This window comes from Doryrhamphus excisus, chromosome 7, assembly GCF_030265055.1.
Source record: "Doryrhamphus excisus isolate RoL2022-K1 chromosome 7, RoL_Dexc_1.0, whole genome shotgun sequence".
Lineage (NCBI taxonomy): Eukaryota > Metazoa > Chordata > Actinopteri > Syngnathiformes > Syngnathidae > Doryrhamphus > Doryrhamphus excisus.
The window spans coordinates 9,174,458-9,202,369 of NC_080472.1; the positions used below are offsets into that span (position 1 = coordinate 9,174,458).

A 27,912-nucleotide genomic window follows, 5' to 3' on the forward strand; every position below is an offset into this window, starting at 1 on the left:
TCCACATCATTTGCGTAACCCTCAAACCTCATGCTCTCCTGATCACATAAAGGATTACATGGCTTTGCAAGAACACACTGAAGCATTAACTCCCCACAAAGCATAAAAACTCTCTGGGACAAATTAAACATCTGCTTCTTCACCTTTGAAGTTCTGCGCTAAGACATATATTATATATATATAAGGTATAATACATATATTTTGGGATCAGGTTCTTTTGCTATGACAGGAACTTGTAGTAACAACAAACTGGTAAGGGTGAGATAAATGTCCCACACTTCTTGCCAAGTTGCAGTCGCTGTTCTTTTTTTCATGTAGCACTGTCTGCAGAAAACCACGTACGTCCCATTTCCGAGCAAGAGAAAACAGTTTTACGACAAAGTATGGCCCAAAAAATGATGATTAGATTTGGACGTAGTGTAAATCAGTGGTCTCCAATGTTATTTCTACTACTCTAACAACATAAAAATGGTCATGGCAAAACAGGAAGGTGGTGTTGGAGATGTTGACCTCGCTACCACATCGTGTCCTTGGGAATCCTCACATTAAGAATCATATATTCAATGATATTTGCGTGAGAGGCAAAAAGAGGTAATGATGCAACTGCACAATAGGGGAGATCATGTATGGTGCAGTTTTAAGCCATAAAAACGGGCACTAGGTGGCAGAAGTGTATTATATAAGAGTTGTTTATGCTGCGGCATAGTTGTTTAGATATTTTGGCTTAATATATATGGCTACATTTGTGTCAAACTTTGAAATATATCTTTTCACAAAAAGCTGTTTATTTGCTTTGTTGCTAAAAATTACTTATGTTCTTGTGCTGATTACTTGAAACTTGAAAAATCAGTCATAATTCTCAAAAAATGTCCGGTACTGAGAGGGATCTCTTTTGAAAAATGGCTAGGGCTGAATGAGTTAATATGTCAATGTTATGCTACTAAAACAGCATTATTTTTCCACGTAAGATTATGACTTTATTCCCGTAAAATGATTTTTCTTGCTTTAATATTTTGACTTTACTTTTGCAAAATTTAATGAAAACCTTGTGCCTTTTAAAAGATAATATATATTGTTTTATAATATATTTTTATGATATATTTATGATATTATTTTTTTATTTTTAATATAATATATTTTTCTAACTTATGTTTTGTAATAATAAATACTATTAAAGTTGAAAGTGTATGGACTTTATTCTTGTAAAACTACTAGTGATTTCTCCGTTTGTTCTTAATATTTTTGGATTGTACTCCAGGGTGCTATAAAATAAATCAATAAATAAATAAACAGCCAGGCGCTGTAAATTGCCCCTGCAGTGCACTTTGGACACCCCTGTATGAAAGCAACTTAATCGTCACATAGTGGACATGTCACCAAAAAGTTATGCCCCCTTGCCCAGGGGTGCAGGACTTCATCGTGAAGGAAAATAACCCCCCCCTTGCTGGAGTCCTATTATCTCTTCGCACGTTAGCCTTGTTTACCATTTCGGGAGTCTAGCAGTTGTGACATCTAACTTGCGGCTCTGATTTGGAATCACTCCAGGGGGTCTCCACGTTTGTTTGGGGTTTTTTGCAGCCTTTCCGCCGTCTGTGGTGTGCATGAAAGCGAAGGCCCCCACTGAGGTTGGGGCATAGATGCAAACTAACTAAGTCAGTACAGAAAACACTCAAGGGATGTCTTCCACATGAATTGCATGCCACCGACTGAAATAACATGAAACGTCACCGTGCCTCAACACTAGCTCATCTATGATGCGCTACATAGCAAATATGCTAACACAATTAGCACCCTCATATCCTCTCATGCCCTCCTTAATTGACAAGGTTCATTTGAATGGGGGAGGGATGGCGGGGGTACAAAACTACATCTGTCACTCTGCTGTTTTTGGCCTGATTAGCGTGTGCTAATCAACTAATGCTAATCACACCCTCAGGTGAGCCAAGTGGAGAGACGGCGAATGCTGAGAGGCCTTGCACACCGGGAGGGAAAGAGGTGGAGGACGTTGGAGGAACATAGCGAGCTAAGAAATTACGCAAACAGCTGGTGCAGCCCTTTTATCGAGGCGGCCCGGGAGAGACGTCCCGTGGGGTGCAGCTTGGCTGCTGGAAGACAACGGAGTTTGAACTCGGAGACTGCTTATCAAAGTACTTCGCCACTCTGGAGTTTGACGTTGCTTGATTCCGATTTAGTGCCAGAGGCTGCAATTTTTTGCGTGTATTTTCACGTGACCCACATGAATTTTACATTTAGCAAACTTTGACCAAACACTCAAAAATGCTTTAATTCCTAAACATGCTAGCTGTTTTCACTGTTCAACGGGGACAGCGAGGCTTAGGTGGTTGAGTGGTAGTCTGCCAGCCTGGAGGTTGCTCGTTAAATCCTGTGTCCTCCTATGACCACATCTTGCATTTTGACGCAAACTAATGAATAACGACGGAACAACGTAAACTCAGATTATTTATGTTAAATTGTTGATGGTAGTATTTAAAAATGAAGACAATAACGCGGAGTACTGTGACAATCCAAGCCAACGCTCGGAATTCAGCAGTACAAGTATAATAGCATTTTAATTGTAACAAAAGGTAACAAGAAAGTTGGTAATAATAATAAAACAAGAGGTGTCCTGACCCAATCTTCAGGATCGGGATTGGCGACTGATTTGCTGTATTGGGCCCATCCAGTTGGGGTATCATAACAAAGGTCTACAATCCAACAAGCTAGGTGCGGTAATGCACCTCAAAGCTGGTTGTCACTTGACTCCCGCCACCCGCATGAAGAAGAAAATGTAGCACGACCATGCAGACATGTCAACGGGGTACTGTCACTTTGGACATTGGATATTAGGCTCCGTAGGTACAGCGGTAGTTCCCCCTTCACTGTGTCCGAACTGCTGTGTCATGTTGCGGGAGCTTGCACGGCTGGTTAATACTACGGACTGTGAATAAATTACAATTGTCACGTAGTTTTAAGTTACCCTCCTTTGGGAACCTACTGTAGTTTGTAGAAGATTGTTGTAATTCATAATAAAGACGGGAGTTCAATGCGGATGTCCAAGCCGACACTTGGAATTTTGCAAGGCAACAACAACAGGAATTTCATTGGGACAAAAAGGCGGAAGAAAGTAGCTTATCATAATAAAACCCCATTGTTAGCATATACTTTATACAGTTTATTCTATGACTTCCTGCATTTCATAAAATACAAATGACGGGACGACCTATAACTGTTGACTTTCAGCACTACACACATTAATGCAACACATCATTATCAAGTTCTCTTGTTGCGAGAACAAGCAGCAGTGTCACACTTCCTCCACAGTATTACATGGAAAATCTGTTCAATGAGTCACTGCTCAGTCCGACACGTCCATGCAAAAGATCAAAATATAACACATTTGCCATTTGTATCTCGCCGGTGCTCGTTTCTACACCACTCTTTCCTCTTTCTCGAATATTCTGGCATCCAAGAAGGATTCCCTTCCCGAGGGGGGCACGAGGGAATTGTTCCAACTCCTCCATAAAGCAAAGTTTTCTTCCTTTGCAGGGTGTCTCTGGGTGCACTTCTTTCTGAGATCGCTCATCCAAGCACATAAACACACCTACAGGCAAAGTCGCTTAATGAAATGTTTTCCAGGATTTCCAAAAAACGCAAGGGGGGGATTACTCGTTCCGTGCCGGCTGCCAACATCTTGAGTCCAAAAAAAGGAAAAAACCTAAATGAATCTCGTGTTTCGTTTTTATTCAACATAACCAGATTGGCATCAGTGAGAGGCTTTACAGATGGCGCTCCAGCTTACTTTTGGGAGCAGCGGGAGTCTCTCTTGCTGCATGAAATAAACATGCGCTTCCCACAAAAATAGCATTCTCATCCAGGATAAAAATGCTATTCCGTAGAAGAAGGCTTGAAAATACTGGCTTTTGGAGGACAAAGCTAACTTAATTGGCTCATGTCAGAGACAAAAAACACAGTATTTGTAACAATCTTTAACCATAATTCAGGGCAAAAATCGAAATCAACTGACCGAGGTGTCCACGAAAAACACGCCTCTTACATCGTACAGTAGCTCAGACATTATTTCAGCAAGCGACAAATGTTTACTCTGCATATGTTTGGCTTTATCGTATGGTAAAGTCCATATTGTGTTGTCTGTCATCTGATAACACTTGCTGTGAGTTACCTAGCTTACCGACATAATGAGCAACGTCGCAATGCCACACAAAATCGCCAACCGTGTACATTGTTATGCTTTTTCTTTGACTTGTCTAATGTCAAAGTCCATAAGAGAGTTGAGCTTTGTTCAGCATGTTCATTGCACAAACTACCAAAGGTCTGGAAATGGCTCCCAAAATCTTGAGCTGACTAAGGTTTCAGCCCTTATGTTGTACAAAGCTTGGACAACAATGGTTTAGTGAGGAAAAAAAGGTTTAACCAGCAAGCAACTCTGACCTTTCCTTTGTCTTTTTCTTGTGGTAAAGTGCAGATTCTGTCTATCACAAACAATATTAGCTGCTAACACTTGCTGCCAGTTAGCTAGCTTGCCAACATAGCTTCAAAAACATGACTTTTACAAGGCCTTAGTTATCTGTCATGAAAGTTAACAAGTGCTTTGGCAATGTAATAGTACATTGGTTAAATTATGGTGGCTATTTATATTTCTTAAGGGGAAAAGGCTTAAAAATCTAAACAAATCAAAAGATCTTAGAGGTTTCACTTAGTTAACCTATGCCGGGTTAGCGTATTTTCCGTTCCAGAATTTGACCTCAGTTTGTGTACATTTCCTTGTTAGCATAGACTGTCGTGTCATTAATGCACTGCGCGAGTCCAATTCTGCTCGTGTTTTCCATTACAAATCATCCTTGTCAGACATGTGTTAGCATGGAAACCAGTAGCGGCCCCCACCACCACCCCCGGCCCCATCTTTGTCCCCCTTCTATGATGTCATCAGTGTTTCATTGTGTAGTTCTTTGCTAGCTAACACAATTAGGCCACACGTCTCTGCTTTTCTTATTGTCAAGGCTGCCAAATCAACCACATTAGAGCCAAAGCACTTTACCGGAACGGCTTCATGACGCTTACTGAGGTTCGACTGTATTTGACGCACTATATCAAAGTAGTATCCCTAAAACATCAATAGTTTGGCAAGGCCTGACTTCCTAGACTTCACTTACATGAAGTAGAGTGTTGAGCGATTCTTGCTTCCACCTGACACGAGCCAGCAGTCAAGCCAGGGCAGCAAGAACAGGCGGCGTACGCAGGAACAGTGCCGGTGTAGTGAGCCTGCAGCTGGTAAAGAGGAAAGAGGGGGTGCAGGCGTGCAGGGGGAGGCGCAGAGGATTTTGGTCGGTCGGGATGGGGCGGGAGTGTGTGGGGATCGGTCGGGGGGGCACAGCTGGGAATTGAAAGTTCGGCGAAGTGCGAAACAGAGGCCAGGCAGTGGCATCATGTGAGGATTTCTATTATACTCCACTAGTTAAAGTTGATCCAGCCGGGCATGGAGGAGCATCTGGATGGTTCCTGGCCAGTTCCGGCTCACTTGGATTTCATCCCAGTTGCAAAGTCTGACACTGCAATCGCTACATTCACTTTCATATAGCCTGCTTTTTTACTCACAGTATCCATAACGTACAAAATGACCTCTTCCTCAGCAGTAACTATACTGGTACCATTTACTGCAGGATGACTTGAGAAATACCCAACCTATTTTCACCAAACGTTGTACAGGGTTGGCGGACGCACGGTGAAAAATGACATAAAATTTCGGTCCATTTAAAAGTGCAGACGCAGGAATGTACTTGTTATTTCTTCAGCATCAATGATAACTGCCACAATTAAGAAGGAAATTATAATGCACCAATCCACATTTTTTCACTTTTGATTTTTTCAGGTAATGATGCTATTCTGATACCATAGCTAAAACAGATACATGTCTGTCGTAGCCACACCAAAAGAATGCAGGGCTCTACATTAAAAAAAAAATGACTTGCCCATGGGGAATCCCTAAGGTGAGAACTACTTGCCTGAACTTGTCCCATGTAAAATGAAAAGACTGCCATAATGATATCATCTCATTTTTGTGGCATCACATGAGAATCTCAAATAAAGATGAAATGATTATAATTTCTTTTGGTTGTTTTCCTACATAGATCATGACGTTGCATGGAAATCTGGATTGTCAAGAGACTTCTAGGCACTTTGCCTTGATAAATAAAAGTACATTCATGATTGAATAAACATTGTGCTTAAAAAATAAATACATAAATAAAATTGTGGAGATGTATGTTAACATGGCATGCCATACTACCTCACATATCATAGTCGTAGTAAGCAGTGATATTTATAAGTTGTGCACCACAATGAAACATTATTGAATAGACACATTTGTGTACTAGTAAAGTGTTTTTAATCCGGAAAAAAATGCTCAATGGTCAAACAATAATTTGTGAAGCAAAAGTGAGAAACATACAAAGAGAAATGGAAGCGCTAGGTTTTGTAGCTTGTGCAAAATCAGCACTTGGTATTGGATCTAATGGGTGGTGTTTCATTGTGACCACTTCAAATTGTCACAGCAATGTGATTCACTCACCTGTGCCATCATTTGATTTGCTGCCGCTAATAAAATACTTCTTTAGGAGACACTGGTTCCTCACTTTTTGCTGTTTTCCTTCACAAGTTGTTGAAGAATTAGACCATGTTGGCAGGGACGCCATGATAGATGTTTTCCTAGTCAAACCAACAAGAACAGGTGTGGGTAAAACGCGGACTGCGGACTGTGGACTGTGGACTGTGGACTGTGGACCGCGGTCGAAATAAACAATTCTGATTGGTCCATTTCAAGATTTACAAGGATTGGTTTGCAAATTACCACTGAAATTACGCAGTCCGTGTTTTACCAACACCCAACAAGAACCGCTTTAAAAAAAAACTCTTGGCAGTACGGCATGCTAAAGTGCATAAGTGCACTTGCCCCACGGGAATATCACTGATTGGATTTACTTGCCCCAATTTTGTTTTAACTTGCCCCGGGCCATCGGTACATCGTTATTGTCGAGCCCTGGAATATCAGCAAATGTAGCTATAAGAATATCAACCAACGTTGTCGTCTCAGTCGGACAACACGGAACTCGCACTAACTGCCTAACGATCATTATTGTTGATTTGATATGAGGCTGTAATAAACTCATATTTACAGGGAAGTATGACGTAGCAATCCTAAAGTTTTCAGTACTGTTAAGAGTTTGTGATGCCCAACTGTTTTGTGTGGTGGTGACGGCTGCAGTGTACGTGTTGTGACAGCTACGTTTGCCGATATTCCGATAGATAGATTTGCTGATACTCTTCTGGCTAAAATTACTGAAATTCTTGTAAATACATTTGCTGATACTCTCTTGCCTACATTTGCTGATGTTCTTCTACCGACGTATGTTTGCTGATAGTCTTTGGGCTCCTTCCAACTACGTCTCTGCTGATACACTTTTGGCTGGATTAACTGATAAGTTTGTGGCCAGATTGCTGCTACTCTACTGGCTGCTTTTGCCGATATTCTTCTGGATATGTTGATAGACATTCTAGTTACATTTTCTGATATTATCCTTGTTACATTACTAATACTTCCGTACTCCCTTAAGCCTTAAATGTTTGAAATATTTAAAGCAAATAACTTAATTGCCTGAAGAATCTATAGCCTTTGTAGTATCGTATTCCTCGGGAGACAATGCCAATTACGTAAAACCACCAGGAAACAAATATCCAACTATATACATATGATGATGGTGCCATTGAAGACAATTGTCTGATACATAGCATGTAGGCAGCAGTCAAAGCATAAAATGCTCCTTCTCAGTCAGTCTGGTGCAGACCAAGATATTAATAAAACATACACACACCAAGCTTGCATGCGCGTGTGTGTGGGAGGCAGTTGGGAAGAAGTCATCATTAAGTAAACTATCTCTCTCTGCCTTTTCAGAGCGTTCCAATACATTTGTGGGATGGAAGAGCTAAAATAGGCATCTTTTGGCAAGAAATCCAAAAAGTTGTGGTTGGAATATCTGAAAGGCTTTGTTATAAAGTAACCGCAAAGAAGGCAGGTTTGTTTACGCTTACTTTCTTTTTAGATGGGAGTAAAGCCCTCACATTTAAGCAAGCATTCTAGAAATTAAACTTGAACGTACTCCAGCGCAGTGGTCCTCAACGGGTCGTGGATTCAGTCCAGGTGGGTTGCAGACAGTGAGTCTAAAATAGGTGATATACAACCAATGTCTGAATTATATATATATATATATATATATATATATATATATATATATATATATATATATATATATATATATATATATATATATATATATATATATATATATATATATATATATATATATATATATATATATATATATATATATATATATAAATTTTGAAGTAATAAAAATACATTTTAATGTATGGTTTTCTTTAAAATGTGCTTAAAATTAAAACAACTTCAAATCAAATTAATAAATACATGTCAAAAAACAAATGTAAAAAAAGTGGCTTAAAGCAATGTGTAAAAAAAATTGAATAAATAAAAATACATCTTAATAACCATTAGAAAATGTGGGTCCCAGGTTAAGACCATTTCAGAGCCCCTGCTCTAGAGTAGTCGGTGTAGTGCTGGCATAGCAGTATGTACTGTATTTACTATCTACACATTGCTGTTATTGTCAACACAAGTGAGTATCAAGAAAACTCTATAAGCTTGGTGGTGGTAGCGCCATAGCCTGGAGAACGTTGTATGGCAGTTTTGCCACGATAGGGGGTAGGGGTTCCTGGAAACATCTGTTGACACCAAAGTGTTACCTTCTGTTGCTATGGACAGAAGGGCATCAGTGAAGGGATTCATTTGTTTAACAATGTAATATGTAATGCTAGCATTCAAGGGGATGCAATCAGGAAGTCTCCCTTTGATGCAAGTTCCTTTACCCCTACCCGATAGACGGAGTGGCACCAAGGATGTGTCCTTTCTCTTGTAATGTAATTCATTTGCATGCTATGGAGTATAAGAGTTCCCGCCAAGAGGCCACTCTTGGCCAGACACCTACAGACCACCATGCATACTTTTTTTTTGCAAAGGTAATAAAAACTGCCAAAGTTCAGTACTTATTTTCAGGCATTCTTTATCCTACTTAGAATGATACAAATTGTATCCACAACAATAACAAGCCCAAACACACGTCCAAGTATCAAGGAACTCGCTGAGGTAGAGGATTGCATGGTGTTTAACATCCACAAGTGATGTCATCACGGAGGAGTGGAAGAGGTCAATTCCATGCCCAAGACAATTAAGGCAGTGCTAGATAGCAATGGTGCTCACCCTAAATAATACAACCAGGACACAGCTGTACGCTGACTACTCTAAATGACATCCTTTTCTATAGTACTGCCAACATTGTAGGACATGGAGCAAGTGGTGTGATCTTCCACTGCTAATTAGCATCTGAGTTCATCCATTGTTCATTTGCTACAGCGGGGCAAGGTGACAACAACTATTTGTCGTGCCGAGCCCGGGGCAGAGGCTAAAGACAATGTACGGGTGGGAGGAAAAAAGTGGGAGAAGCAGATGGGGCGGTGTCAGTAAGTCGAATGTACCATCATCCATCACGGTGTGGGGGCATGATGAAATAAAAAAACACAACACAGCAGGGGCCGTCCCAGGCAAATTATAGGAACAGACCGTGTTGGTGTGAACTGACTGCTTGGCACACATGCTAACACGTAGGATCAAAATCCGGGAAATTGTGTGATTTTTAATAGCATACATACTCCATCCCATCCCAGATTCCTAGCAAGATCATCAATATACCTACAAAGATAATCAAGGTTCCTAGAAAAATCATCAGGATACGAACAAAGATAATCAAGATACCTTCCAAAATAATCATAATACATTTAAAGTTAATCATGGTTAATTGCAATAACATCAAGATACCTATTATTGTAACTAAAATACCTACCAAGATCATCCAGATACCCACCAAGATAAGATCATCAGGATCCCTATCAAAATATTCATAATACAATCAAAGTTAATCATGGTTAATTGCAATATCATCAAGATACCTATTATTGTAACTAAAATACCTACAAAGATCATCAACATACCCACCAAGATCATCAGGATCCTACCAAAATAATCATGATACGTTCAAATTTAAGATACTTATTACTAACTAAGATACTTCCAAAGATCATCAACATACCTATCACAATCATTGAGACACCAACCAAAATAACCCAGATCCCTACAAAACTATCAACTTACCTTCAAAGATAATCACGATAATATCAATAAAAGGATAATCACAATTCCGACCAAAATAATGAGGATTCCTACAAAGATAATTAAAGATATTCATTACATACTGGAAAAAAAGCAATGACAACTTGACCTCTACATTTGCTGTCTTTGAACACAAGGCTATGGGAAGTTCTTGTTTTGTTTTCGCGTGACGGTGAGAAGAATAAAACTCAATCCTGCATAGGAAGCAGAGATGCAAACATCAAGGGAGTCCCACTAGCTTTTTATTTTGTTGGGTTTTCCGATGAATCCCCTACTGGGGATGATGAGGATTAGGGAGAGAAAAACTGCCCGAGAATAACAAAACATTGAAGACAATGACGAGAGGCTAGACTAAGCAGCTCGGCAACTATAGAACTTGTTCATCAAGGTTGTAAAAAGTCTTAAAAAGTCCTTGACAGAAAGCCATTCAAAAGCTTGAAAAAGTCAGGAAACTAACTTGCGCTTGTTTTCCTTCTTTGTTGACACAAAAGTAATATAATTTCCATGCAATCCACTGGTCGAGCGTCTTGAAAAGAAAGCAGGAGCCTTGAAGAAAATTAGGTGCATAATGCGGTAATTCTCTTCTCACCCCCCCCCCCCAACCGAATATATCAGTGGGGCGAGGTCGACAGAATCGTAATCGACTTGATGTCAACCATTCATTTGTTATTTATTCATGGGAAAATGAGCAGGCCTTTGCAACCTAATGTTTAGATGGTTGGCCCCATCTGTGTCATGCTATTCCGATTCAAGCCTTACTTTTCAGCTGGGAAAAAATCCCTCAGTCGTGGAAGAAAAAGAGATCAAGTTGTGAGAGATTCAGTGAGTAAAAATAAACATGTAAAGTAACTATATTTACAAATACAACTGGAGTTGCTTCTTTGTGTCTTTTATTTTAATGTCACAAACAAAATAGAGCAGCGGAGGCGCCTACAGCAGCACCTGCTAGTAAATGCTAATAAAATGACATAATGTTTACCGATAATAACAATAAAAATGTTTCTCTTTTTCTTTTAATATTTATATTTCATATTTAATTTAATATTTGATTATTTTATTATTTGTCAGTCTTATTATGTATTATTTTTATGTAATGATATTATGACTTTGTTCCCATAATATTTTGACTTTATACTCAACGTATTATAACGTATGACCATTGTAATTTTCCAGAAACAATTACAACTTTTTTCACTGTTTTGTTTGCGTATTGCAAAGTTGAAGAATCTTTAAAAATAATTTATTTATTAAAAATATTTATTTGTTTATATTTCAACTTGATGCTATTAAAATGTTAATTTTCCCCATAATGTTACAAGTTTATTATGGTACACTTTTAAATTTTTTCTTATTAAAATACACATTTTCTTTGATATCCAAATTTTTACGGTTTTTAGCATTTACCATTATTGTTTTTATGAAAAATATTATTATTATTATTATTATTACATATTTCAGGTTTTTTCTTGCAAATTTTATTTTTGTAATATTTTGTTTATTCTCATAATATTGTGACTTTTTCCGTAACCTAATTTTCCTACAATTTCAACTTCATTCGGTTTATTTCTCATAATATTATAACTTAAAAATATTTCTCCTTTATGCTGCTAAAATGGCATTTTGCCTCATAATATTGTGACATTTTTTTCTTGTTATGATTGCCTTTTTCTTTTACTATTTTTACTTTATTCTTGACAAATGACTTTTATTGTTTTCTGAACTTGTCGTGGGCAGTAAATGGCCCTCAGGCCGCGCTTTGAACACTCCTGCATACTACACTGTAATATATTTATGAGCGGGCAAACAACTCTGTGGCAGTTCAAATTTATTAATAATTAATTTAATAAATGAATGTCTGACAACACTGAACTGAACTAATGAAAGCCAAAACCCATCATCTCGGAGGAGAAAACACAACTAAAGGAGAGATATGACATTCTAGTAGCTTCCGATCTTAACAATAAGAGGTGAAAAATGTGTTTCATCGTGACTGGGATCATTCATCTTGGATGCAGGGGTGAAGCATTTCAGTCAAAGATCAGACCTCCCATGGCTAACAGTCAATAGAAGGACATCATTCTGTCATTTGGCAACACCAAGGAAGCATGACTGTGTGTCCCCCAACACCCCAGCCCGACCCGACCCAACCTCCTTTCTTCCCTATCAGATCCTCAGTGTTTACTTAACCTTTAGGAAGTCCTCATTAGCCAGCTCACTCCTGAGAGCCTATTGGCTTGTCAGGAGGGAGATAAATTAACAGAGGGGGCATCGATTTGACTTTGCCTAAAGCCAGGATCACGTAGGCCCAGCTTGCTACCACAACACACACACACAAAGACATGAATAAGAGCAACAATAATAACAATAGATAGGGCTTGCTTAGAGTTGGCCAGAAAAAGTCATAACACAAGTATCATCAACTACTGGCCTTTTCATTTACTACTAAGCTACAACATGTATTTAACTTAAAAGGATCTTTAAGGGCTGTGAGTGCATTGGAAATCTATCGCAATATATTAAGTATATTATATATAATATATTGTATTTTTTTGCTGGGATGGGCTCCAGCACCCCCCATGACCATTGTGAGGAAAAAGCGGTAGAAAATGAATGAATGAATATTTTTTGCTATGAAAACAAAATTCTAAAAATTCTAGCAGCTAATGCAGCCCTCTTGTTCAGAGGCTGAGCCTACGGACTGTCACTGTTCTCACTGCCAACCAAGATGATCAAGACATACGTAATAACCAAGATTCTGGCAAAGGTAATCATGATACGTGCAAAGATAATCAATGCCCTTGCAAGATCCTCTCCAAGATCATCAAGCTATTTCCATAGATAACCATGACACCTACAAAGACAATCACAATTCCTGCACATAGTATAATCCATATTTCTACCAAAATAATCAGGAAACCTACAAAGATAATCAAGATTCCCAGCAAGATCATCAAGACACAGAACTGACCTGTAGATAAATCTGGTGCAGTGTAACAGTAACGGGCCCAGTCCAAAACAATGCAATAGGACACCAATCTGTACTGACTAGGAAACAAGAATATAGCATAAGCATGTGAACGACGGCCACTCTAAGGGTAGTAACATGAGTAACGCCAGTGTGTCTATATGTGTCCTGGGATAGTCAGGCGACCAGTCCAGGATGTGCTCGGTCTCTCACCCAAATTTACCTATATACCTAGTTATACCTATAGATATTCTCCAGCAAACCATGTGACCCAGTGAGGACAAGTGGCATAGAAAATGAATGGAAATGAACAAAAAAATTGTTTTTTTTGGTTGTAAGCCAATTACAAATGAAAGTAAAGTAGATGAGTGAGGCATCTTGGAATTTAATTTAAGTATATTAACTTAGTTTTTTATTGATTTTACCTAACTTTTTGTATCAGCAAGTATTAGCCTTACCATTAGCCCGGCTAGCTGAGATACAACAAGTAAACAGTAAACACAACAATTTTCTACCGCTTTTAATGACGATGGTTGCTAACATTCATACCAACAGAGATGGCAGAGGGTGGAATTGAACTTGGGTCTCCGAGCTGTGAGGCCTGCATGCTAACCACTCGTCCGCCATGAAGCCTGTACTATTTTAATGTGAATATTTATTGTTTGTCCCTGAGATCGCATTTTGATACGGTGAACACATTTACCTACTGATGACATGGCTTCGGAAGCAACTGGGGGTTCGGCATCTTGCCCAAGATTATTTCAACATGGCCACAGGAGGACGTAGGATGGACCCAGTGACCGTCAGATTTGAAATGTCCCCTGCTAATGTTAATGCAGAAAAACAAACATTTTACCATGCTCATTTTGAACAGCAGAATAAATGATTACTCAAATTTCCATTTGTCAACTAACTCAGCCGTCTAATTTGAGGTCTAAGCCTCTGGTCCGTCTGCTAGGTTCTCAGACATCCATCCATGAACGGAACCTCATTACCGCAGTCCTAGGTGTCCAAGGTAGACCTAACAAGGGCCTTCATGGTTTCAGGCCTTTGCGCTGAGACAAGACAGCGAGGAACAGGGCGTCAAGAGTAGAGGAAGGCGAGACATCAACTCTATAGTAGGAGAAGACATGTTGTCAGAGCGCAAAAGGACAAGGAAAATAAGGCAGGGGTGGACGAGAAACGGGAAAAAAGGGAAATCAATCCTTAGATGAATGAGCGAGAACGAGAGAGGGAAATCTGCAGTGTAAATGAATCTCAACCTTTCCTTGAACACATTCAGCCATTCGTTTTAATTGGCCGGCTTTAATTGCCTTGCAAAGTCGTGTCGTCAAAGCTGACACTGGTGGCTATTTTTCCCCTGCACCTCTGAGAGGCTGGATGGCAGCTGCCGAGGAAAAACAAGAGCTGTGGCGTCCCTCCCTGGAGGACACCTCCAGGAGTGCAGAGCAATGACCCTGGCTTTCAGTCAAGCCGACTAAGAATACTCACCACTGCGTGACAAAAACCCATAAAGCTCAGACAATATACAGTCTAATGGTGAGAAAAGCATGTGAGCGCCTGCAACTGAACATATGGAATTATGAAGCTACCAGGAGGCCAAGGCTGAGACGTTGAGTCTTACACCTTTTAAAAAAGCTGCCATAGTCCCCCTAATCTCTGTATGAGAGGCACCCATTATACCAATTATTCTCCAGAAAGCAGCACCCCAGTTCATCTCCTCAAAAAGATGACACACTCCTGGGGATTTTCCGTAGGGACTTGGTACTGGAGGTACTAACACTTGGTGGTCATTTATTAACAAATACGGTCCTTTAAAAAGAATTGTTTTTCAAAAATATAAATGTGTTGTTTTGGGGTTGACTACAGTCTATTAGTTTTATTGTGTATTTTTGGCTTGAATTAAGCATTTTCAAGCATAAACATAAAATACAAAAATCTAAGGCATTGAGAAGACGCACTCTAAGACACTGTGTCAATATGTCATTTCCCACACTGGCCACTTGGTGTCAGCAATCTTACATTGATGAGACAACAGCCACTGCAAGTAGTACTGTACAGAACAGGAAGGAACTGTCCCAATGCTAACAAGTGTAAGTCTATATTATGTCTTATTTCTGTCCACTATATTGGGTAATATGTGTGTAAAGGTGACTGTAGGGGTGTTATTTAATGTCTAGAGGCCTAATCGTGTAAAAAAAAAAAAAAAAGATTTAGAAGGTAGCAACAATTTTTCTATGTAAAACCTATGAAAATATTCCATTCATAAAAAAAGGAATAAGGAATCCTACTACTTGACTTTCCACAGGGGATGACTACCCATTCCAGAAGGTCTGACTTAAACTGAAACATTCATTCATTCATTTTCTACCGCTTTTCCTCACAAGGGTCGCGGGGGGTGCTGGAGCCTATCCCAGCTGTCTTCGGGCGTAAGGCGGGGTACACCCTAGACTGGTCGCCAGCCAATCACAGGGCACATATAGACAAACAACCATTCACACTCACACCTATAAACAATTTGGAGTCGCCAATTAACCTAGCATGTTTTTGGAATGTGGGAGGAAACCGGAGTACCCGGAGAAAACTCACGCATGCACGGGGAGAACATGCAAACTCCACACAGAGATGCCCGAGGGAGGAATTGAACCCTGGTCTCTGAGCTGTGAGGTCTGCGCGCTAACCCCTAGACCACCGTGCCGCCCTAAACTGAAACATATTCAAACTGATTTTTTTTTAATCCAATTAATTGGTTCCGCATTGATAAGAAGAGCACAGTTGGACTCACACAGTATATTATTAACACGACAAGATGGCCGCCCTAACGCCAATGAAATGGTCAGGACGCCTCCCTGAGAGGTGTTCAAGGCACGCCAGACCCGAAGGAGGCCTCGTGAAAGACCCAAGACACGCTGGAGAGACTATGTCTCTCAACTGGCTGGGGAATGCCTTGGGGTCTGTCGGGAAGAGGGAAATCTGGCCATCCCTGCTTAGGCTGCTGCCCCCACAACCTCAACCTTGGTCAAATGAAAGATGATGGATGGACGGCTGGATGGATCAAAAACAGCCGCTATGATTCGATTTTCACAGGCAAGTATTTTTATTTTTATTTTTACAGACCCAATCAAAGAACGACGAGGGAAAATAAATAAATAAATCATAATTATTTCATACTAACGGACTAACCATGATGCCCTTGTCTCCTTTGAGAAGCCTTATGCTCATTCGATTTAGTCTGACACTTTGACAGTTTGAGGATGCACAGCCAAATACAGCAGCAGAAGAAGAAGCGCAGCCTGGGGGCGAATGCTTCACCCTGTCAATCAATGCAAAGTTCTCACACCAGCAGCGACCAGGATGCTAATATACGCATCTCTTTTTATCGCAGAAAAGCAAAATGGCTTTCATCATTTCTGCTTGTTTGATGAGGACAGCGTGGCATGTGTTGTTTTTACACTTGTAAGACAACAAAGAACGATAAAAAAATCTGTGACGCACATTTGCAACTGGGAATCCACTTCAGATTATACTTCAATAATGTTAAGACTAAATGAACCATTAAAATGAAGTTTTACCCTAAGTGAATGAATACAAACGATTGTCCAAGTGACTATATATATATATATATATATATATATATATATATATATATATACATCCAGCATCGTTGACATCTGGCCCGGGAAAAAATAATAATAATGTCACCAACTGCTCAGCGTTTCTCATATGTTACCTTGACTTCAGCTGTATTGTCATTTGGACAATTAGGGTGCATCAGATTTGAACAGGAAATTTCAATTTCATAATATCAATTTGGCTGGCATTTATTTTTTTTCTAATGAACATAAAAATCCATTGAGATTTAGGGGTGCCACCTCACACATAAACTTTTGTAAAATTTCGGAAAATGTGCAATTTCTAGTCTAATTGCCAAAAAGTTGACCTGGGAATGTTGAGTACAATGAACTTCTATACATCATCATCATCATTTTTTATAGGGTTATTAAAGTAAATATATTTGTTTTCTCTTTGGGCAGATTGGGTATTTGTCAGAATTCAACTTTCAAGATTCTCCATTCATTTGTCCTATTGACAAAATGAATGGCGGTAAATAGGACATGTTCACATGGCCTTACCCTGAATTTTATGCAGCAGTTGAAACACTTTGTTTTTTATTTTATTTGTATTTTATTGTAAACACAAGGGGCAATAGTAACATATTTAAATAACAATTCATGGTGACCATTGAGCACTGTTCACCACTTTATTCCACAAAAAACAGATGTATGTAAAAAATCATGTATTGGAAAAATATTTTGTATGTGTTGTTTCTACATATATTGGAACACTTTTAGTACCCAGCCATATCAAAATTCAATAATTGTGTTTTTTTGATGCACCGTAATATGTATATATGTATATATATATATATATATATATATATATATATATATATATATATATATATATATATATATATATATATATATATATATATATATATATATATATATATATATATATATATATATATATATATATATATATATATATATATATATATATATATATATATATATATATATATATATATATATATATATATATATATGTATATATGTATATATATATATATATATATATATGTGTATATATATATATATATATGTGTATATATATATATATATATATATATGTGTATATATATATATATATATATATATGTGTATATATATATATATATATATATATATATATATATATATATATATATATATATATATATATATATATATATATATATATATATATATATATATATATATATATATATATATATATATATATATATATATCTCACCACAATAAATCACATTATTACATGAAGTTGATACCTCGTTTCAAGCGAGTCTTGTTTTTAACATCATTATGGACTTTCTTTTTTTTGGATCGAACCGTGATATTAAAATCTTGAAGCGAACCGTAAATGTTCTGTATCATTGTACCTCCATTACTACAAGTACTATAACATGGAGGCAAGGATCACAGAAACACAGATAATGTACATAAAATGACACTATCAATATCAAAAACCTTGTCTGAGCAGACTTTGTTGCACAACAGACCCTTGATGTTGTTGTGTTTTTCTCGCAGTAGCAGCAGGTGACTTTTATACGGCCAATGAAAAGGGCAATGATTCCTGGGAGAATGTGTCGTTCATTCTGATTACACAACATAGAGAAGCCGTGCAGGGTTCATTTTATAGAATCATACTTCAGTCTGAGGAGAGAGGAAGAAAGGAAAAGAACAACCATGAGATCAATTGTTGAACAGCGATCGGATCTAAGCGGGTTTAATAAAAGCGTATTATCGCCGTCGTACAGTCAATCTACGCCTAATTGTCTGGGACACCTATGAGCCAATTATGATCAGGGAGCTGATTACCTGATGATTCCAAATCTGTTTTGGTTAGCATAATTAGCCGCTTGTGCTCACGCTAATAGGTTTCATGAAAGAATTAGGTAAAAAGGGACAGACAGTGCCTTAATTGATACTTTTAGAGGATATATACCATTGTTCCCAGTGAGAGACATTGCCGATAAAACCTTCAACACAAAACCATGCAGATGCCAATCTACAGTGGGGATAGCTGAACCTGACGGGAATTACAAGGCCTCATTATATCCACCATAAAGCAGTAAGTAAACAAGGAAGGAAGCTAATTGCTATTCTATGGTGTCGAGGGAGGGCATCGCTCCAAATTTCTATTGAGAACAATTAATGAAACCACTTGAATGAAACCACCAACAAAGACTGATTCTGGAGCGCTGTCAGGAGCGGCAGATTGATCGATATCCCACCATGCAGTAGAAGACGAGACATTGGGAATGTTATTAAGAGGCTGTGGATAAACAAGAACTCTGCTAGCAAACGTGACCTGTTGTCATGCGTATGTTGGGCAATACAGTGGAGCAGAACAGTGGAGTGAACCCTGATCACTGACCGGAAGAAATAACGGCAAACACCAATAAAGAGGCCGGCGAGCACTAGCGAAGAAGAAGCGTTCGGAAAGTTTGGTTTAACATCATTAAAATGAACAGTCTGCAACATTTGCAACAGAATCATATCATGAAACAGAGGGCGCAAAACAATAAATACCAGAATCAGAGAAGTCAAACAATGAAGGACGTCTGTTTCATGCCAATGTTTCAGGATGCTAGCTGATGTGGAAGTTTGGTGGGAATAAAAGACGGGAGCTACAGCTATGTCTAGTCAGGTTTATTCCTCTTATACCTCTTGACAACAGACAAGGAACCTTCTCAACCCACATGTCTGGCTTTCAAAATAAGAGCGCTTTGCACTATATCCTGATACACCAACATATAGCACACTACTTTTCAAATGTAAACATCTTGGTTAGCACCTGCATTTAAAACATGCAAACTTTTATGACCCTGCCATTTAAAAGCATCAGTATCGCTCCTCAGTATCTACTCTCTCCACGCCCCCCCCCCCGAGTTTCTCTTCTTCTTTTCTGTTTTTCTTCTTGCTCCGGTCCGGTCGCTCCAAATGCACATAACATAAACATCAAATAACGGCAAATAAAATTTCATGGTAGGGGGGAAAAAAAAATGTAAAAAAATACATAAAAAATAAAAAAATAAAAGCATCAGTATCGAGAATCGTTAGGAACTGGAATTGAAACGAAGAACCGGAATCAGAACCGGAAACGATGCCTGACCGTACAGTCAGCGTAACTATAGGGAATGAGTCTCACTCGCATTTTCGACCAGATTTCCATTCTAAAATCTTTCTATCAGTCCCTCCCTTATTTTTGTCGCAAATGTGTGCAGCAAGCCGTGAGCCGCTCTCTCCTTTTGTGTTACATTCTGTTCTCGCTCGCGAGTTAATACGGGAGATTACTGATATTACAGGCATGAGAAAACAATTTAATTTGGAGCGAGGACAAGGCCCGCTGATGCGCGACGCCAAGCAACGACGAACAAGCGAGGGCGCAGAAAGTTGAATTTCATTTTCAGATTTAGAGACAAGGCGAGCAGAGATGTCTTTTTGGCAGGGGAAAATCCTCCCTTTGATTAGCTTTTAAATGTTGGCTAATACCCTCCATTGCACGCAACACAATGTGTGTTTTTTACTTTTTTTTAAAAATCAGTACAGGTCGGAAAATGACAGATAAGTGAAGAAGGTCAGTGACTCTATTAGCATGCCTTCTAAGTAAGGAAATAATAAGAGTGAAAGAGATGAAAATGGAAACCCCACATGGAGTCTTAACTTAAACAAAAGTCATTCTCAAAACTGGCCTGTGGCGTATGCACTAGGGGTGTGAATCGCCGCACTGAGGACGATTCCATACACATCTCGATGCACTGCCAGCGATACCATACTTTAACAATACATGGAATTTTCTGGCAATGCGACACGATACGATGCGATAATCATTTAGTTCACATCAATGCAATCCGATATGATATGGTGCAATTTCTTGTGATATGATGCAATTCAACATGATGCAAATAAGCAAAGGGAAAAAATGGAATTCCGTATGGTCCTACAAAAAGGATTTGGCTTTACTCCTTCTAGGCACTTGGCAGTAAATTCAACTAAAGTGCTGTTTGTCTTTTTTACTATGCACCACTTCTTCATCATTCTTTTTGCCATCTAAAACAGCAACAACTTTTCAAAAACAACTTTCCTCCCACTTTCACATGGGCTATGCAATTCCAATAGCAGTGGTTCAGTGGTGGAGTCAAACAATTCAACAATAATTACTGCTGTAAAAAATACAGTACAGCAACAACAAAGTTAAAGTGACACTTTCAACAGTGCAATCAATGTTTGTTTATATTCCTGTCTGCAAAACACACTGCTAATATGAATGAGCTAGCAGCTAGGCTAATACAGTAGTGAGGAGCAGAAAGTGGAAAACAACTTCTACCCTTTTTAAATTGTTTCACAATTCAGGAAGAAGCCAACTGCTCTGCTGTTCTAATGTCACCTGCTTGGGGGGGGGGTTACTTGTTGCAGGGTCGGACAAATAGCTCCTGGACAATTTGGAAAGCAGCGGAAGATCCACTGACCTGATTTGCTTGGTTCTTCCCCGGGTGTACAACGAGGAACTGGACGGGGAGGCGGCGGTAGACTTGTCCGTGTTGTGGTGTCCCCTTTTTACGGCTTCTTAATGCTGCATTCTTTGCAAATGAGGGACGTTTTGTCGCGCTTTGAGAACCCGTAGTGTTTACAAACTTCCTCGGTGTTGCTTGCTACGAACGTCCATGATGTTTTACTAGTAGTTGGATGTGCCTCACGGTTTCCGTCTGTATTCAATACAAAAGGCCAAATAATGATGGTGCATTCATTGCGCCTGGAGAACAGCATATGGGGTGAAGTTGAACATTAATAAAACGGCGTTTGCATCGGATTTTACCGATACCCACAAACGCATCGCGATGAATCTAGATTTCACCCGTCAATTGCATCCATACCCAGTGAATGAGCCGATGCACTCACATCGCGCACATGTGCATCGATGTATCGATTAATATGGATTATTTTCCATACCCTTATTATGCACGATCCAGCTTCATCTGAAAAGCCAACATCATCACTACCTTTTACAGCGGAATGAACTACAGGGGGGTATCACACACACAATGCACTTTGCAAGTGTTTACGGTAAGACCGAAGCATATTTCTGGTCTTTGGCTAGCTATTAATGGATTTGTTTTAACAACAAGCCGACTCAGTAGTCAGCAGAGTACTTTGGTTAGAGTACACCCTGTTTCGTGGTGTTTTGTTGAAAATGTATGCCACAATTTTGCCTCGGTTTGTGCACACCGAACAGCTAGCGTACAACCTTGTGGTGTTATTAATACACTGCATGAGTCCAATAAACCATTATACTGCCATAACTGGAAGGTTACTTGGCAGCGACACAGTCAATTGAAAAAAGAATCAATTACATCGTCACACACGCCACAGGATGGCTGGTGACTGAACTGCTTTACTGTGACTTTGGTCGTTTTTCTTTGTGGGAATTTTGTAGGAAATATTTACACCTCAAACAATATTACCGTCATAACTGGATTTTTCACAGCAGTAATGCAGTCAGTTGAAAAAATATGGCTGCCACAGGACTATTACTTAAGTTACTGCATTACACTGACGTCGCCCATGTTTCTTTGTGGGATTTTAGTAGAAAATTGTAAACTCCAAACTCCACTATATTACTGCCATAACTGGATGTTTTCGCAGCAACAACCCAGTTAGTTGAAAAAAAAAAAAAAAAAAAAAAAACAGGGCCGTAATAAACGCCATGAACATGGTGGACAAAATGACAAGTCAAGATTTTTACACATAAATATACAAATTTGACATATTTCATCTGACATATGACATTTTCGTAGTAAGTTCTATGTCTTCACGCATCTGAAATCTAGCCAAGTCTGATCAACCATCAACAATTTTACACACTTGAATATATTGTAGCTCGTATCTGCTGAAGGTCAGGCAATTTAAAAAACAGTGTGGAAGGCTTCCAGCACAGGAGCTCCAACTGTGATTATGGTCTAGCATTTACTGCAAGACTTTTACTATTTCACTCTGTCTCATCTCCAATCTATAAACTCTCCCGCCGTATCACAAACACACCTAAACATCTCACCTACGCGATTCCACGGGAAATCCACTTCTGAGGTGCTGTCCACCACGTCTCGGTCAGGACATTACATTCGTCTGACTGTCACCACCGCCCCGAGGAAGGAAGGCGAAAAACTCTGCGTTTTTCTTTTGATGGGTTTTCTCTGCAGACAGATGAGCCAAATTGGATGGAATCACAAGAGTCGCACTCGGATGCAGCTCTTGTTATCTGTTTCTGCCACAGGCGCTTAAAAAGAACACGTTAACTTGAAGCCACTGCTGAGGTAGAAACAGGGGAAGCTGTCTCATGAATTTAGATGTTACCTACTTCACAGAGGAAATCTTAGCTACTTGAGGAATTGTTGCGGTTTTTCAGGAACCTCACTTCCTTGTTGTAGTCACCCATGTAACCCCAGGCAGCACACACTTGCATTTAGCCTATTTGAACTAGACAGGTGAGCGGGTCGACCTTAAATCAACTTTTTCTTACAGGAGGTTGCCTATTGTGCAAAAGTGACATTTCAATGATCTTCTAACAATAACTTGTCCCAAGAGCTTATGTGTGATCATTTCCCTCACAAGCTTCGCGACACATCTTAATGGGGACCACTTTGTGGACCATTTTTCCACTTTTCTAACCTATATAAAGGTAGTTAGAATGCTGTATACTCGTGTTAAACGATGCCAAAGTTTCAGATAATAATGTATGCACATTTGGGAGTGAGCCCTGAAAGAAGTTTGGGATGGCTCAAAACGCTCGGTTTCAAAAGGCGTGGTAAAACTTTCCCTTTGTGATGTCACAGAGGGGCGGACTTCCTTATATGGTTCATGGTTAGCACGTAACTTTGGGTGTAACAGCACCGTGGGCACAGATCATTTTGGCAGGAAGCACAAATCAAAGGAAATACAGCTGGAATAGGTGCAGATTCTGCAAAATCTGAAAGGTTTTCTGTGAGGGTTATTGTGTCTAGCTGCTCTATAGGAGACCACAACTCAATACAACGGGTCGAAAAATGAGCATAATAGGTCCCCTTTAAAATAAGGCCGGGAAAATGTGGCTTAACACCGTGACCACGGTGTTCTGATTCACCACTGTGTGGCAACAAAAGGGGTACTTGATCGGAGGCTTACTTTTGGCTGAATTCCAAATTGTACAACACCAGCGGTATTTAATGCTTCCAACTCTTTTTGCTTACAACCTAGTAACATTTTGTAGGCTGTCCTTGACCTGAAGACTTGTTATGTATGTTGAGGTCCAAAGCAGACATCTTGTGTCACTTTAATACGTAAAATAACTTAATAATTAATTTTATAATGTATATAATGACATAAAGCAACTATCCATCAGCACTGTATGTTTGCTCATGTTGTTTGTCTTCCACAAACAGGCTAACCTATAGTGTGAGGTTACTGTTACAATGTAATATCAGCATCTTAGCAACTAACTATGCTAGTGCTGCTAATGTTTGTGTCCTCCTGCCCTAGTCCTGAATGTAACATTGCTGTATGTGATGTGCGGCATCTATTACCCTGGACAAGAGTGTAAGAAGTGGATAAAATACACTGTAGCACTTCTTGGAGATACTGTACCCTTTATCTGAGATAAACATAGGTCATTAGCATTAAAGCCACACACACACACACACACACACAACACACTTCCAATAAACGATTGTTGGACCTCAGAGACTAATTAAAATTGTTGGAAAATACCATAATATGGGATCTTTCATTTGCGTAGGGCCAGCAGGAGCATATCCCTGGCATTGCGGTCACTCAATGGCGAAAAAAGATCACTGGATGTTGAGAATGTTAAACCAAAAAATGAAACAGCTGAAATGTCTTCCCTTTGTCTCCTCTTAGCGCTCACTCCCACTCATAAATTAAACTGATTCCGAGGCAATTTCACATGATTTGAAAACTCTCGCATTTTTTTTTTCCTCAAGCCTCGACAGAAGAGTACATAGAGTACTGCGTGCTTGAAAATAAGCCTTCCGCACATCAATAATTAAATCTTTGTTTGTCCCGTCTCAGGGGAAGTTAACAAGCCACCTCGTGAAAGGCTTTAGTTAGGAAAAAGCCACAATGCAATTTGGACCACCGTGTGAACACATTGTTTTTGATGTGACACCTGAATTATTTGTTTTAAGCTGTAGTTGCCGAGAACAATCAATTGTATTTCTCAAGGTACATTTATCTTATCAGGGAGCATTGTCTCTGGGCCAAAAACTGAGTTGGATGGACAGGGGGGTGGGAGCACAGATGCCCCGGAGTGTTGAGATAATAACTCAAGAAAACAATGTTTGATATTTCCGGATTGAAAAAAACGATAATTAAAGCCTTATCTCGGGAAAACAAGATTTAAAATGAAGTGAAGACCTTGCTGAGATAATTAAGAGATTACAAGATAACAACTTGACATCTACAGACAACAAGTAAATTATTTTTTTCAGATCTTTCGATAAAAACCATACACGCCTACAATAGTTACACCTCCGAATTTGTGGCGCCACCTATGGGTTGTGATGAAAATGGTTTGGAATACCTGCTTGCCTACATATAATACACAGTTGTTCTCGCCACTTTGCAATTACTCTAATCACAGTTTTTTTATGTATTCATTAAAGGAATCATTGTGGTTTCGTGGTTGGCTGTGGTCTATTATTAGTAGATAATAGGCCGATACCCAAGCCCAAGCATCCACAATCCATTCACATATGGTGGCGTAACCTGCCCGGCGCTGCCTTCCATTCTTAGTAAAGCTGTGTTTGTTGTCTTTCAGCCATCGTTCTCACGCTGCTCGCAACTTCACTTTGAATGCCTTGTTTACACCAATGTCCAGTGGTTGGAGTTATTTTGTTATTCCTCATGCAATGATGGTAAGCTGGATCGGTGGAAGGAATACTTCGAAGACCTTCTCAATCCCATTAACATGTCAAAGCAGTGACGTGGGGACTCTACAGTGGGCTTTTCTATCTCCGGTCTGAGGTTGCTGAGGTTGAGCTCCTTGGTGGCAGGGCCCCGGGGGTGGATAGGATCTGCCCGAAGTTCCTTAAGGCCCTCGATAATGTGGGTGTGTCTTGGTTGACATGGCTCTGCAATATCGCATGGACATCGGGGGCAGTATCTCTGGATTGGCGGACCAGAGTTTTGGTGCCCTTTTTTAAGAAGGGGGACCAAAGGGTGTGTTGCAACTACCGTGGAATCAAACTCCTCAGCCTCCCTGGCAAGGTCTATTCAGGGGTTCTGGAGAGGAGGATCTGTTGGATAGCTGAATCTTGGATTCAGGAGGAACAGTGTGTTTTTTTTTCCTGGTCGTAGAACTGTGGACCAGCTCTATACACTCTCTGCCGGATCCTTGAAGGTGCAAGGGAGTTTGCCCAATCAGGCTACAGGCATTTTGTGGACTTGAAGAAGGCATTTGACCGTGTTCCTCTGGGAATTCTGTGGTGAGTACTCCGGGAATAGAGGTTTAGGACCAGCTAATTCATGCTGGAGATGCGAAGTAGATGCGAATCAACTATATTTTACAGGTCCACTACAACTCCCATGACCATCATGTATCACAGACACAGACACAGACTGAATGTCTTTATCAGCTTTTATCATTACAAGAGCTAAAAAGCCCACATGTCTATATAAAGCCTGTGCTTAAATTCAATGATTTATTTACTAGGATTGATTCACTCGATTGATTACAATGTTAGATGGATATATGCCGTACAGAATGGAACATTTCTTGGTTGCGCCACCACTGACACCTCAAATCGGGGCAGTGGTTACTTCCACAAACACACTACCTGGGTCATTGTGATTTGTGCACGCCCACAAACTACATGACGTAATCACATTTCAACAGAAAAATCTGAACAGGGCATCATACCTTGCAGTGTGAATGTAACCTAGTATTGGCCACTTGTCCCAATACTTTTGTTGGTCTATGCAGGAAGAATGTCCTTTTATTGTCACTGATCCTCACTCGACAGCGCAGCCATTTCCAATTGAACTCAAGGCGTTCAGGGAGCATTATTGGTAGTCTCCATCCATTCTTCTGCACCTTGGCGGTACTGTGAAAAGAGCTTCCACCTCCCCCCGTGGACTGCCAAATTTCCTCAGGAAGTTTCCTTGGTAACAAAGCTGTTGAGCCCCGAGCTCTGGCAGTACATTCCCATTTGCACTTTGTAAAAGGTGAGGCGATGGGATTGGGCTTGACAGTGCGTAGTCACTGGGGGAAATCGGGCAATCAAGCAATTCTGACAGATCAGCAGGTGAGCCATAAAAGGGAAGTGTGTCGATCTCACTTCATAAAGCAAAAAGACGGCAGAAAGCGACAGCGTCTTCATGCCTCTCGGTGGAACAGCACCCCGTGTTGATTTTCATGCTCAAGCTACAAATCAAAGCAAAGCATGGTTTTTGATTGAGCTATGAAATGCATACACTGTGACACCTGACAAATACTCAGTCAATATACAGATGTCCTCATACATCATGTTCGCATTTTACGTTTGGGTGTCTTCTCCTCTTAAGAGACAAGGATAAATCAAGGATATTTTAAGCCAGATTTTGAGTTATTCGACTGAATTTGGTCCATCAGTTCATCTTCTTACACTCATCCGAAGTCAAGTTGCAAGGACAGCAGCCTAATACAAGTCCAGACTTCCTTCACCCCGACATCTTCATCCAGCTCCTCACGTCAGATGTTGAGGTCGTTCCAGGCCAGCTGAGAGACATAGTCTCGCCAACGTGCCCTGGGTCTTTCCCAAGGCCAACTACCAGTCAAATGCGCCCTGGACACCTCCTCAGGGAAGCGTTGAGGGATACCTGAGCCACCCCGTGTGGCTCCTCTAAAAAATGACCATCTTAAAAAATTAACCATAGCGTCTATCAGTTATTTGCTCCTACTGTAAAATTTCCTCCAGACATTTAACGACAAAGACCACTCCCATGTCGCGTTCATGAGTGCTAATACAAATAGATG

General features: G+C 39.8%; 1 protein-coding gene across 3 annotated transcripts in view; it reads right to left on the bottom strand.

Annotated features, from left to right (window-relative positions):
• Positions 1 to 27,912, bottom strand: part of cadm1a (cell adhesion molecule 1a) — a 430,900-nt gene that overhangs the window by 266,648 nt on the left and 136,340 nt on the right. For 2 of the 3 annotated variants that reach the window (XM_058078783.1, XM_058078782.1), the window contains exon 2: positions 6,587 to 6,723. The exons of the other annotated variant lie outside the window; for it this stretch is intronic. In XM_058078783.1, the coding sequence (XP_057934766.1) occupies positions 6,587 to 6,710 (124 nt within the window). In that variant the 5' untranslated portion in view covers positions 6,711 to 6,723. The remainder of the gene's footprint in view (positions 1 to 6,586; positions 6,724 to 27,912) is intronic. 3 annotated transcript variants of the gene reach the window in all.